This window comes from Euleptes europaea, chromosome 19 (assembly GCF_029931775.1).
Source record: "Euleptes europaea isolate rEulEur1 chromosome 19, rEulEur1.hap1, whole genome shotgun sequence".
Taxonomy (NCBI): domain Eukaryota; kingdom Metazoa; phylum Chordata; class Lepidosauria; order Squamata; family Sphaerodactylidae; genus Euleptes; species Euleptes europaea.
Window position 1 is genome coordinate 20767828 of NC_079330.1, and position 14600 is coordinate 20782427.

Here is a 14600-nt window from a genome sequence, read left to right on the forward strand (position 1 = left end):
TTTTACTGGAGTTCTCAAAGCAGTTGACATCATTTATAAAACAGCAACGTTTCTTTGTTTGTTTAGTCTCAGATGATCCCATGAGAAAGAGAGGCGGGTGTTGAGAAAGCAGCAGAGATTAAAAACAGAATTTCAAAACACTGAACTAAAAAAATAAAAATAAAAAATCCGAGAACCTAAAACAAGCAAGTAGACATAAAATCCAGCCTCCCACTCAGGAAAAATAATTTGTCAATTGAAATGTGAAGTAAGGGAGAAGAACCCTGAATTTATCCAGGAGGAGGCTTTTGATAGGGGCTTTGCCTGCTGGCATCTCTCTTCTGGGCTTCTTTAAAGGGCAAATATAAAGTGCAATTGAATCATTCAGCTCCTCTTCCTAATGAGGGGGTTTGAAGACATGAAGCTGCTTTCTACTGAATCAGACCCTTAGAATCACAGAATCATAGAGTTGGAAGGGACCACCAGGGTCATCTAGTCCAACCCCCTGCACGCAGAAAATTCACAACTACCTCCTCCAACACATCCCCAGTGACCCATGCTTCATGCCCAGAAGATGGCCAAGGTGCCCTCTCTCTCATGATCTGCCTAAGGTCATCTAGCCTTTTCTTAAAAACCTCCATGGAAGGAGAGCTTACCACACCCTTGGTCCATCAAAATCAGTATTGTCTACTCAGACCGGCAGTGGCTCTCCAGGGTCCAAGGTCTTTCACTTTACCTGCTACCTGGTCCTTACTGGAGATGCCAGGCATTGAACCTGGGACCTTCTGCATTCCAAGTGGATGCTCTACCACCGAGCCACAGCCCCTCCCTTTTAATGGCTTAAACAGGTAACTGTCCTCTCTTCAGCTGCTACCGCATTGAGATTTCCCCCCCCCCCTCTGCTTTGGATTCCAAACTAGACGTACTTTTTTGGGGGAGGGGGAGCTTCCACATGACATGGTGCTGTAAGAGTCCGTTTTACAGGTTTTCCCCATCCACAATATGCTTCTTCCCAAACCTTTTAGGAAAGAATGCATCCATATGCATTGCCATGCCATGTAGAGGGAGCACTGTACATTTTCCTACCCTGGAAAGGTCTCACCCGCACTGGTACTATTTCCCGTGGTCAAACTTTTGTTGGTGCCCTTTCCCACTATCTTTTCCCCCTCCATCGCATCGGAGGGCTTTTTGAGTTTTTTTTTAATCAATAATTGCTATAGAGCTGTACTGATCCATTGCCTCTATTTAAAATTTCAGCAGAATAATTTATACCTCTATGGTGCATACGTGAAGAAAAGAACAAGAAGGGGGTGCCAAAGTCACCACCACAGCCATGACTACCGTGCCCCCAAGAACCAATGCAGAGCGCTTTTGCACGGGAAAACAATCAGGGAAAAGTGCAGAGAAAACGCCTCTGTGCGGGAGCTGTGCCACCAACGTGCAGGCCTTTGCATTTGCAGCGGTGATCAAAATGACGTACAGAATCCTTGATGTGTGCAAGCAACCTTTATTGAGCTTACAGAATATTCAGATTCAGATTTCCGAACAGAAAAGGGCATCCTTCTAATTAAATGAGCTTCTGTCTCCTACTTGTTTTCTATGTCAAATTACCAAATAACCACCCTTCAAAGCAGGCACCTCCTTTAACTGAGGGGCGGAATTCTAACCACATCCTTTGATACGCCTCTCTTTCCCCCCTTAGATTCTGTTCTAAACTGAAAGCAGATTATCCATTTTGGCTGCTCCCTTATTCTGTGGTGTCATTATTCCCTCTCTTCTTTTTTCCAACTTGTGTCACCTGAGGTCCTTTAAAGGGAAGTGCCAGGGATTGAACCCGGCATAGAATCATAGAATCATAGAGTTGGAAGGGACCACCAGGGTCATCTAGCCCAACCCCCTGCACAATGCAGGAAATTCACAAGTACCTCCCCCCCCCCACACACACACCCAGTGACCCCTACTCCATGCCCAGAAGATGGCCAAGATGCTCTCCCTCTCATCATCTGCTTAAGGTCATAGAATCAGCATTGCTGACAGATGGCCATCCAACCACTTCTTAAAAACCTCCAGGGAAGGAGAGCTTATCACCTCCCAAAGAAGCCTGTTCCACCGAGGAACCGCTCTAACTGTTAGAAAATTCTTCCTAATGTCTAGACGGAAACTTTTTGATTTAATTTCAACCTGTTGGTTCTGTTCCGACCTTCTGGGGCAACAAAACAACTCGGCACCACCCCCTTTATGACAGCCCTTCAAGTACTTGAAGATGGTTATCATCTTCTGGTGTCAGCATCCATGCTATAGCACTGACCCACAGCCCTTCCTCTTTTTTTGCACAGAGAGCAATGCACAAATCATTTCTGATCTGTAAATGCTAACTTGTAAGATAGCTCTATCTGTGGCTGCTGGGCGTGAGAGCTACGCACATATGACTTCTGTGTTCAGAGGCCATGCACCTTTTTGATAACATGAGAGAGAGATCACTCTTGAGAAGCTTTGCTGGGAGACCAGCTAATTGGTCTGGCCCAAAATGGTAGCTTTTCATAGAATCATGGAGTTGGAAGGGGCCATCAGGCCATCTAGTCCAACCCCTTGCTCAATGCAGGATCAGCTTAGAACATCCCCGACAAGTGTATGTCCAGCCTCTGCTTGAAGACTGCCAGAGAGGGGGAGCTTACCACCATTGGTCCATTGTAGGGCATTAGCTGGAAACCAAGCCTCCTTACTTCACACCAGAAATGTGGAAGGTATGGCTACCTATCAACAAGTAACTCTAGATGTTTCTGTGGATCAGAGGCAGTTCTACAATGAGGCAGTATGAGTAGCCCTGTCGGGGTTCGTTTGTGTGGTACTAAGGATCATGAATAGGAAGACCGACAAATCTGATCCATGAGGCATAATCCACCAAGAGAGTTTCCTCTGGGCAGCCATGTTATTCTGAGGTAGTAGAACAAATTTGAGTCCTGTGGGATCTTGAAGACCAACACATTTTCCCAGGATATAAGCTTTCGCAAGTTGTTCTTCAGATACGTGGTATCTGAGAAAGTGAACTTTGACTCACAAAAGCTTATACCCTGAAAACTTGGGTTGGTCTTGAAGGTGCTACTGGACTGAGTCAACTGACAGATTCTCCCGCAGAAGCCCCATCAAACCAAACAGGGTCTTTGCACAAGTATGGGGTGGGTTGTTGTTGTTTTTTTTTGTGCCGTCAAGTCACAGCTGACTTATGGCGCCCCTACAGAGTTTTCAAGGCAAGAGACGTTCAGGGGTGGTTTGCCGTTGGCTGCCTCTGTGTCATGATCCTGGTATTCCTTGGAGGTTGCCCATCCAAATACTAACCAGAGGCAACCCTGCTTGGCTTCTGAGATCTGACAAGATCGGGCTAGCCTGGGGCTATCCAGGTCGGATTATGGTAGCTCCTGTGAGCCTTGTGCTGGAGTGAGCCTTGTGCTGGAGAACTTACTGAAAGGTAGTTTGCCATGTTAATTAGTAGAAGGCCGTAGATTTTGTAGCTGACCTGACATCTGGATTTCCTTTTCTGGTTCTGATACCCACGCATTACATGTCCCTATCATTGCAACTTGAGAATGAGTACTTTGTGGTTTATAGAACCATTTTCTTGAGGTATGCATAGAAAATTATGTAAGATGATGATGCAAATGCTATAATTTAATAGTAATATATTTTTAGTCGTGGAGCTCAGGTGCCATGTGAAATGCTTGCATTTGAAATCTGTTGCACTTAAGCCATTGTTCTAAGTTTACACGAAGTGCTGCTGTTGTCAAGCGCGCTTAGTTTTTTGTTTTGCTTGTTGGTGTAGCGAGAGGTTTGTTGTTTAGGCTTCTCTCTAGATTAAAAAGGATGGTATCGATTTAAGGCATTTAGGGAGCTGGAAGCAGTTTCCCAGAATACGTCATCTGCTTAAAAGGCCATAAAATTTCACTTCAAAAACATTTTCTTTCTGTTTTTGCAATAGTGCAGTTCAGGCTACTGTTTGCATTTATGTTCTTGGCGCATCACAACTCAATTGGTTGTAAAAAGGAACTGGCAAGAGATGATATAAAGATGTTTGTGTGTTCTTGAATTTATCAGCTTTCTGAATGGGAACATCTCTTGTTTTCAACGCATTACTAAATGGAATGTGGATGGCTCTCTTTCCATGAGCCCTAGTAGGGGGGAAAGCGGGTGCAATATGGTAAAAGGTATAGGTAATCCCCTGTGCAAGCTCCGGGTCATTACTGGCCCATGGGGTGACGACACATCCTGATGTTTACTAGGCAAACTATGTTTATGGGTTAGTTTGCCGTTGCCTTCCCCAGTCATCTACAACTTACCCCCAGCAAGTTGGGTACTCATTTTAGCGACCTTGGAAGCATGGAAGGCTGAGGCGACTACCTGAAACCAATTTCCGTCGGGATCAAACTCAGGTCATGAGCACAGCTTGGACTGCAGTACTGCAGCTTACCACTCTGCCTCATTTTCTACTGTTAGGCATAATAGCAGTTCTCCTCCTTCCCCAAGTGACTGTTGGAGAAATGGCAAAGTGTTACCCAGTCTCTGCACCACAATCTAAATTGGAGTCTCCTCCAGCTGCTTTCTAATCTTACATAGTACATCAGGAGATGATCGTAAATCTCTGTCTTGTCTAGCGTTAATGCATTAGAAAGTTGGTTTCCTCCCCATCTTTAAAGTATGGTGAAGTGTAGTGGGCACATGAGTACCAGAGCCTACATACAACTATATTGATGTCTTCACAGTGAGGTTGAGTAGGAATTAGGTCGATAAAACCTTTCCAGTTTTCTGGGGACACCATTCCCCCCCCCCCAGTATAGCTATTGCTCCAAGTTGGGAACCGTAAGTTATTGAGGGTGGGGGGAGGAATTGAAGACTGTTGGGAAATTTTCTTCAAATCTCCCCCTTCAGGATACTATCTCCACTTTACCCCCTCCCCTCTGTTTTCATTGTTTTCCTTAATTGACACGCAACTGCCCCCCTACATTCATGGGCAGTGGGCATGCTCAGTCTTCCTTGAGCCATGTTTGAGGTTTTTTAAAAGTACGTTAACATGATTAAATATTTCTCTGAGGGGAGTCTCAAGCATGCATAAATGTCTAATTGGCCCTGGTTTGTTGGTAGGCATTCAACCAGGATGTGCTGTTAAGGGGTGGCGTCTGATTCTTTTAACCATCTTAATGATTTGATGCTGGAAATTAGTTTGCCAGGGCTCATGGAGCAAACTTGTGCCGCGAGCAGCATCTTTATCTAGCTTTTGACATTATTCTAGTAATCTGCAGCTAGCTGGTTTGAGGCTGGTTTTCCGTTGCAGTTCAGAACGAGATACCACTAAAGCTGAGATTAAGTGTTGATTTATTGCCTCATTTCATGTTGACTTCAGGCCCAAGAAGATGCCGAGAAGCTTCGTTCGGTGGTGATGCCCATGGAGAACGAGATTGCGACTTTAAAGGAGAAACTGACAGGGGCGGAAGAAAGGATAAAGGAACTGGAGGCCTCAAAGGTGGGTGACACAGAATTTTAAGACTCACAGAATTATAGAATGGAAGGGACCACCAGGGTCATCTAGTCCAACCCCCTGCACAATGCAGAAAATTCACAACTTCCTCCCCCCCCCCACACCCCCAGTGACCCTACTCCATGCCCAGAAGATGGTCAAGATGCCCTCTCGTCATCTGCTTGTTCCAGCCTTCTTAAATTGTGGTGCCCAAAACTGAACACAATACTCTAGGTGAGGTCTAACCAGAGCAGAGTAAAGCAACACCTTCACTTTGCGTGGTCTGGACACTATCCTTCCATTGATACAGCCCAAGATCACATTTGCCTTTTTAGCTACCGCATCACACTGCTGACTCATATTCAGTGTTTGGTCTACTAAGACCCCAAGATCCTTTTCGCACACACTACTGCTAAGACAAGACTGTTCATAGAAAGGATGTGCATCATAAGTTATCAGGGCTGTCTGTCTTCTTCCTGGAAGTCAGTTGATCTTACATAGAGAATTTGGGTTTGATGTATGAAATTCTTGAGAAATCCTTCATATTATGCCTATGAAGCATGAATTGCATCAACAATGTACCTACCAAACCTAACCATAAGAAAACGTGTGGGAGGAATAATCAGTAGCAGACTTTCAAACTGACTGGTAAAATTGCCTTCAGTTTTTAAAGAAACAAAAGGAAGCTTTACAAACCTGACAGCTGCTTTACCCTTCAGGAAGGGAGAGGTTGGTACTTTCCAGCGGCACTCTTTTAACCTTCCTATGAATTGTCAGCTGGGCGCAAAACAGGTCACCTTGTCAGTTGTATCAACGATTGATCAAAGTGTGTTCTAGATAGGAATGACGATTCCTTCCTTAGAAACCCTCCGGCCATGCCCTGAAAGTAACTGATTGGTAATAGCTGACTTGAAATTCTGTGCAGCCTATTTTGAACATCTCTTATTATCTCTTATTATCAAAGCTCCAGAGCCCTGGGGAACCTTGGAGTTCCTTTCACATTATCAAAGATTCTTCAACGAAAACGGTGAGTTTCTCTTGGAAGACAGCTATCTTCCCATGAACTATGCAGCTGCCAAAGAGTGTGGCTTTTTCCATTTATATGGGGTAGCAGTATCCTGGCCACTACCCTTGGTGAGCTGTGTGCACCCCAGAATGCTTCCTTCACCTGCAGAGTCCTTTGCATTGAGCCTGGAAAGGAAAGAAGTTATGCATCAGATATGCAGGGATTTCTTTGGCTGGTGGATTCATTGTGGAAAAGGGTTCCCTGAAGGGTAAATAAGTTGGGAGTTTTTAAATTGACTTAAAGTCCAGTTTAATTGACTTAGAGAGCCAACGTGGTGTAGTGGTTAAGAGCAGTGGTTTGGAGCAGCAGACTCTGATCTGGAGAACCGGGTTTGATTCCCCCACTCCTCCACATGAGTGGTGGACGCTAATCTGGAAAATTCTTCCTAATGTCTAGACGGAAACTCTTTTGATTTAACTTCGACCCGTTGGTTCTGGTCCGACCTTCTAGGGCAACTCAGCACCCTCCCCTATATGACAGCCCTTCAAGTACTTGAAGATGGTTATCATATCACCTCTCAGTCCTCTCCTCTTCAGGCTAAACATACCCAGCTCCTTCAACCTTTGATGAGCCTTGGTCCAATCCAGCATGGCTTTTCTAATGTTCTTACTGCTAATGTGCAGCACCTCTTTGGCCTTTGCATCTAAAAACTTACTTATTTGTACAGTGTTGGGTAGGACTCTGTGTTTTCCATAGCATCTCTCACTGATGGAACTGATACCATCCCTCAAGCAGTCCCAGCTGCATAATTTCTTTTTTTTGCGCCTAAGGTTTTACGGTTTGCTGTTTGACTTGTCGGTGGAGGATTGTGGACAGTCTTGTCTATCTGGGCAGATAATGCCAGAGTCGCTTGCTTATCTGTGCGTGTTTGGAAAGGCTTCAACTTGCCAGAGTGCTGTGGCGGAGAGGGTGCCGTGGCGATGCCGAGGATGCGGCGTAGCTGGGCAAAGCTGCGTAGCGCGTGGCAAACTTCCTTTTTCTTGAAGATCCTGCAAGCCCACTTAACAACTTGCATGAATCATATCCTTCCTTAGCAGCTGCCTGTTTTTAAGAGGCAGTGGCGCGGCCTGCTTTGCTTTCTGCAAGCTTCCTTGCCTCATCAGACGTCTTCCACCCTCGTCCTTTAAAAGCGGCTGGTTTTCAGAAACCCACCTCAGAATTTCACCACCTCTTGTGGGAAAAGGCGATCCCGCAATAAACGGAGCCCCCGAAAACCACTTTGTGCCCCTTATTATTATTGCCCCCGGCCATTACAAAATGACAAGCAGCCTTGCTGGATCGGATGAAAGGTCCACTAATCTAGCTTCGTTTCCCACAATGGCTAACCAGACGCCTCTGCCCCACTTACAAGAGAGTCAGCGTGGTGTAGTGGTAAGACCAGGGTCTGGGAGACCCAGGTTCCTGCCACTCTGCCATGGAAGCTTTCTGGGTAACCTTGGCCCAGTCACACACTCTTAGCCTAACCTACCTCACAGGATTGTTGTGAGGGTAAAATGGAAGGAGAGGAGAACGATGTAGAAGAAGAAGAAGAGTTGGTTTTTCTATTCCGACTTTCTCTACCACTTAAGGGAGAATCAAACCGGCTTACAATCACCTTCCCTTCCCCTCCCCACAACAGACACCCTGTGAGGTAGGTGGGGCTGAGAGAGCTTTTAATAGAACTGTGACTATTCCAAGGTCACCCAGCTGGCTTCGTGTGTAGGAGTTGGGAAACCAAACCGGTTCACCAGAATAGCCTCCGCCACTCATGTGGAGGAGTGGGGAATCAAACCTGGTTCTCCAGTTCAGAGTCCACCGCTCCAAACCACCACTCTTAACCACTACACCACTACTTTGGGTCCCCTTGGGAGAAAATGGCGGAGTATAGATTAAGTAAGTAAATGTATAAGTTGAGCATGGAGATTAACACACACAAATGGTATTGAGATGTATTCTGCCTGTGAATATGGAGGCTCCATTTGGTCATCACAGCAAATAGCCATTGATGGACCTATTGTCGTGGGTCAGCTTGCTGAAACTTCCTCAGAGGAAGAGGAAATAGAGGAAGACTGCAAGGTGAGAACAGAGGAGCAGCCGCAACAGAGAGGAGTCAGTGAAAGGAGTGAAGAGCAGGCACAGACAGAGGAAGCCTCTCCGGGTCTGCGGCCTGCCAGCTCAGGGGATCCGTTTGTGTCTGAGGTCCAGCCACAATTGGCATCACCAGGAAGGGTCCCCGAAGCCACTGGAACAGAGACGCCGAAAGATCAGGGCGGAGGTACAAAGCTGTCGAAAAAGTGCGAGGTTGCAGACCCAGCGTAGGTCACTCACTGACAGTAATGAGGCTGGGAATGCCTGAATGCCCTAATGAGCAGCAGCCGATCTGCGTTAGAATAAGGGCATATTTAGGCGGGCAGTGAGACCGGCCCGTTGGGAGCAAACTCGTTCACAGCCACCTCTTGTCTTCTGTGCTTTTCTGGAAGCTGGGTTCGATTCCTCTCTGCTCCACATGAGCAGCAGATTCTAATCTGGTGAACCGACTTTGTTTCCCCACTCCTACACATGAAGCCTGCTGGGTGACCTTGGGCTAGTTACCGTTCCCTCAGAACTCTTAGCCCCACCTGCTTCACAAGGTGTCTGTTGTGGGGAGGGGAAGGAAAGGCACTTGTAAGACACTTTGAGACTCCTTAAAGGTAGAGAAAAACAGGGTGTTAAAAAACTCCAACTCTTCATACAGCACAGACCCTCTCAGTCAGATGCGGGAGTCCAGCCTCATATCAGCTGGCTGCCTCGCAATTTAAGAAAGATGTAGGCAAGCTGGAACGTGTCCAGAGGAGGGCAACAAAGATGGTGAGGGATCTGGAGACCAAGTCCTATGAGGAAAGGTTGAAGGAGCTGAGTATGTTTAGCTTGAAGAGGAGAAGACTGAGAGGTGATATGATAACCACCTTCAAGTACTTGAAGGGCTGTCACATAGGGGTGATGCCGAGTTGTTTTCTGTTGCCCCAGAAGGTCGGACCAGAACCAACGGATTGAAATTAAATCAAAGAGTTTCTGTCTAGACATTAGGAAGAATTTTCGAACAGTGAGTGGTTCCTCAGTAGAACAGGCTTCCTCGGGAGGTGGTAAGCTCTCTTTCCCTGGACGTTTTTAAGCAGAGGTTAGATGGCCATCTGTCAGCAATGGTGATTCTATGACCTTAAGCAGATGACGATAGGGCATCTTGACCATCTTCTGGGCATGGAGTAGGGTCACTGGGGGTGTGGGGGGGGAGGAAATTGCGAATTTCCTGCATTGTTCAGGGGGTTGGACTAGATGACCCTGGTGGTCCCTTCCAACTCTATGATTCTATTATTCTAGTACAATATTCCCTCCTTAAACAGCTGTATTGCTGCTGTCACCAAAGTCTTTACCACTGTTTTATTTTAATAGGCAAAGTGCAAACTGTAACTGCTAGCATACTGTACTCTGTCTCTGTAGTGTTGTAAAGCACAAAGGGGAAGATTTGCCAGATCTGCTTAACGTGCTTTGGCTCCTGGATGTCAGCATTGGTAGTGTCAGCAAGCCCATTTCACTTCTAGCGGGTTGTTAGTTTTCAGCGTTTAAAAGATATATCGTGTTGGCTTCAGTGCCAATGCAGTTGTAATAGCGTGTTAACCTTAATACAAAATAGCCGATGAAGAGCTTTTAGCACTGAAGCTGTTGGGCTTTTGATGGCAGACAATAACAGCTTGAAAGTTACTGTCTTGGGTGTGTGCATCGCTGTTGAATGTGCCTGGAAATGTTTGCATGCTGGACCGTAACTCCACGATGGCAGTGATTTGTGAATGAAGAACTTGGCTAAGACCTATGACCGGAGTTCGTCATTTTTTAGAAATGTTCTTGAGTTTGTTAAGCAGATGTGAACTTTCACCTAAGTGTGCAAGCCATCAACCTTAAAAACAAAACATGTGCATGAATTACAGTCTTTCTGTACATATATGTGTGTGTGTTTCAGGTTAAAGAACTGAATCATTATTTGGAAGCCGAGAAATCCTGTAGGACTGATCTAGAAATGTACGTGGCTGTTTTGAACACTCAGAAGTCTGTTCTGCAGGAAGATGCAGAGAAATTACGGAAGGAACTTCATGAAGGTATGGATTTGTCCTAGAAACACTGGAGTGGCAGTAACGATACCCAGAGGTTTCCGAATAAGGGACAGGCAGCCACATCCTTGGACTAAGCTTTATGGCCCTTGTGGTTCCCAAAATCTTCCCTTTCTTTCTGTGTGATGATATCCTATATCACAAGAGGAGGTACTTGGTAGCAGTGATTATATCCTATATCACAAGAGGCAGTACTTGGTAGCAAGAATCACAATCTAGAAATTTGCGATTGCTTCCCTTGCATTTTGTGTGTGTGTAAAGTGCCGTCAAGTCGCAGCCGACTTATGGCGACCCCTTTTGGGGTTTTCATGGCAAGAGACAAACAGAGGTAGTTTGCCAGTGCCTTCCTCTGCACAGCAACCCTGGTATTCCTTGGTGGTCTCTCATCCAAATACTAACCAAGGCTGACCCTGCTTAGCTTCTGAGATCTGACGAGATCAGGCTCACCTGGGCCCAGGCTCACCTGGGCCATTTTAGAACCTCAAAATTGAATATTTATCACGTTTAGAGGGTTATTCATTTAGGTCTCTGCAAGCATCGGATCATTACTGACCCAAGGGGTGACGTCACATCACGACGTTTACTAGGCAGACTGTGTTTTTGGGGTGGTTTGACATTGCCTTCCCCGGTCGTCTACACTTTACCCCCAGCAAGCAGGGTACTCATTTTACCGACCTCGGAAGGATGGAAGACTGAGTCAACCTTGAGCTGGCTACCTGAACCTGACTTCCGTCGGGATCGAAGTCAGGTCGTAAACAGAGCTTGGACTGCAGTACTGCAGCTTACCACTCTGCACTACGGGGCTCCTGTCCATGGGTCACTGTACAGGCCCAGAAATTCAGGAAGGTATTAAATAGAGACCTTGGGTTTTGATGGCCAAGTTAATTACCTGTATTGGGTTTATTGTGTTAGACCACATTTGCTGTTGTGTGTCAACATCATGCTTTGTTGAAATGTGATTCAGATGTTTTGGTTGACTCCTGTACTGAACGTCAGTGAACTTATTATTTATTAAACCAGTGTCAAAAGCAAAATCCATTTTCAAAGAGGAAACGGGGATTAAAACACCGTTTAGCAATTGTAGGCTACTCTGATTTGCGGAATAACAGGATAAAAGCATGTGGCCTTAATTGCTTCCCCATTATGCCTGGAGCTCTCTCACAGGACCTCTGTGTGGTAGCACCTTCAAATTGTTCCTCAAAATCCACATCTTCTCTCAAGTCCTTAATCCTTGTCCCCTGCTGGAAGGCTTAAGTATATGCACTTGAGCCTGTTCTTTCCCTGCTAACTTCCCTGTTCTTCTGTTGTCTTCCCTCTCTGCCAGAATAAAAATTGTAATCTCCTTGGGGCAAAGCTCCACCTCTTCACTGATAAGAGTAGGGAGTAAAGCGGACTGTAACAATTAAAGCTCCAGTCCATTAGGATTCTCTTTTTGCTCCCTGTGCAGTCTGTCATCTGCTGGAACAAGAAAGGCAACAGCACAACCAGTTGAAACACACGTGGCAAAAAGCCAACGACCAGTTCTTGGAGTCTCAGCGCCTGCTGATGAGGGACATGCAACGGATGGAGATTGTGCTGACTTCAGAACAGCTCCGCCAAGTCGAAGAACTAAAGAAGAAAGATCAGGTGAGCGGCTGCCACCAGTCGGGCGTGTTCACTGAGCCAAGCTTCATCAACATTATTGAAGCGTAAATGGCTCTTCCCATAATTTTGGAGGCAGGGGTGCCGCAGCACTTAACTTGTGTGTAAAGTGCCTTCAAGTCGCAGCTGACTTATGGCGACCCCTTTTTGGGGTTTTCATGGCAAGAGACTAACAGAGCTGGTTTGCCAGTGCCTTCCTCTGCACAGCAACCCTGGTATTCCTTGGTGGTCTCCCATCCAAATACTAACCAGGGCTGACCCTGCTTAGCTTCTGAGATCTGACAAGATCAGGCTAGCCTGGACCATCCAGGTCAGGGCAGCACTTAACTTACTTAAAGGTAAAGGTCCCCTGTGCAAGCACTGGGTCATTCCTGACCCATGAGGTGACGTCACATCCCGACGTTTCCAAGGCAGACTTTGTTTGCGGGGTGGCTTGCCAGTGCCTTCCCCAGTCATCTTCCCTTTACCCCCAGCAAGCTGGGTACTCATTTCACCGACCTCGGAAGGATGGAAGGCGGAGTCAACCTTGAGCCGGCTACCTGAAACCGACTTCCGTCGGGATTGAACTCAGGTCGTGAGCAGAGCTTTTGACTGCAGTACTGCAGCTTAACACTCTGCGCCACAAGGCTCCTGCTTACTTAGATGTTAATATTTGTGAACTGTATACTTGCTTCAGATAACATTAGCTTCTGTGAGCAATGCCACTGGCTAATCTTCTTTCAAGATGTGCTTTGGAAGATGTGTGCGCATAATTCCATTTCCATTGTGGTGAGCATGTTTTGCAAAATCTTTGCTTGTTGAATTCAAATGCAAGCTGGTCATATTCTGGCATAACAGTATTTCAGTATGACACTATTAAAGTGTAGATTGGGGGGAACTGTCAGGGAAATGGGCTGTGTGGAAGCCCTGTTGCTGTTGCGTTGTATTGTCTTAAAATATTTTATTGTTATATTGATATGTAGGTTTTATATTTTTATTGCTGTTACCTGCCCTGAGCCTGGCCTCAGCTAGGGAGGGCGGGTTAGAAATGTAATTATTATTATTATTATTATTAAGAAGAAGAAGAATCTGTTGTAAGTGAATCTGTTTCTTGACTTGAGCACTGAGTTCTTCTGTATTTATATACTGGCTCTCAGTAGCTGAGCTTTTGGGTCTGTTGCAAATGCTTGTAGTGTGGACAGATGAGATTTAGAAAGGACTTGGTGGCTTCCACATTATGGAATGGTCTGCCCAGGGGGGGTCAGGAAGGTTCTCACTCCCCTGGCTTTCCGCAAACTATTCAAAGCTGAATTATTCAAGAGGGCTTTTCTGCACAGGTAATTGGGTTGCACTGTACAAAGTGGTTCGCAAACGTATATGGATTAATTATTAGGGGCTGTGGCCTATACTGCTGTGCATAGCTTACACTTAACGTGTTAATTCTTATGCTATGCTTCGGTTTCTATCTTTTAGATTTGTGGTTGGTCCCAGACTTCTACAATCCTAATGCGTTGTTTATTGAATGTCCCATTTGGTTTGTTGTACAGACTCTATGTAATCCACCTTGAGTCCTTGTGAGAAAGGCAGACTATAAATAACGTAAATAAAATAAACACAATGGGGAAAGTTCCCAGTTTTTCCTCAGTCCCAAAGGAGAGGGGTTCCATTTTTATACCCCACACAGCATTCATCTACATAATTTTTTTTCACCTTCGGGACCTCCCAAATAACTGTCCCAAGTCAAAAGTGCACCTTCCCCAAGTTGCCTATACACATTACGTTTAACCAGTGAATTACAACTCAAGAACATGAAAACTCTTTTATTTATGACTCATTTCTAGGAAGACGAAGAACAACGAAGGCTTCATAAAAGGAAGGAAGACAAACAGAAAGGCGCCAACGATGAATCGAAAGCTGTGTGTTCTGTAGCCCATGACGAATCCCTCCCACAGTTCCCTGGTGAAGAGGTACAGCCAAGTATTCGTAGCACATTTCCCACATTGGGGGTGCACATTACTGATGAATTCTTTGATTTCTGTTGGTGTTTCCTGCTAACAAAATAGTCAGAGACTGGGTTTGTCACTCGAGTTTATTCAGACAATAAACTACAATATATTGAGGACCAAAATGCTACCTGCTTCCAGATTCCTCCCAGGAGCTTGACAGCTGTTAGACGAGTTACATTTCAAACCTCCTCCCCAAATTGCTGTACTAAAGCAGAAATAGGCACTGGATTATGCCAGGCACAGAGATTCCATTCAAAAAATAAGAAGAGTTGGTTTTTATATGCCGACTTTCTCTACCACTT

At 45.6% G+C, this 14600-nt stretch overlaps 1 protein-coding gene across 1 annotated transcript in view; it reads left to right on the forward strand.

The window, feature by feature from the left end:
• Positions 1-14600, forward strand: part of RABEP1 (rabaptin, RAB GTPase binding effector protein 1) — a 49800-nt gene that overhangs the window by 12481 nt on the left and 22719 nt on the right. The window contains exons 4-7 of the mRNA XM_056865430.1: positions 5372-5491; positions 10525-10660; positions 12120-12298; positions 14134-14259. Coding sequence (XP_056721408.1) covers positions 5372-5491; positions 10525-10660; positions 12120-12298; positions 14134-14259 — 561 coding nt within the window. The remainder of the gene's footprint in view (positions 1-5371; positions 5492-10524; positions 10661-12119; positions 12299-14133; positions 14260-14600) is intronic.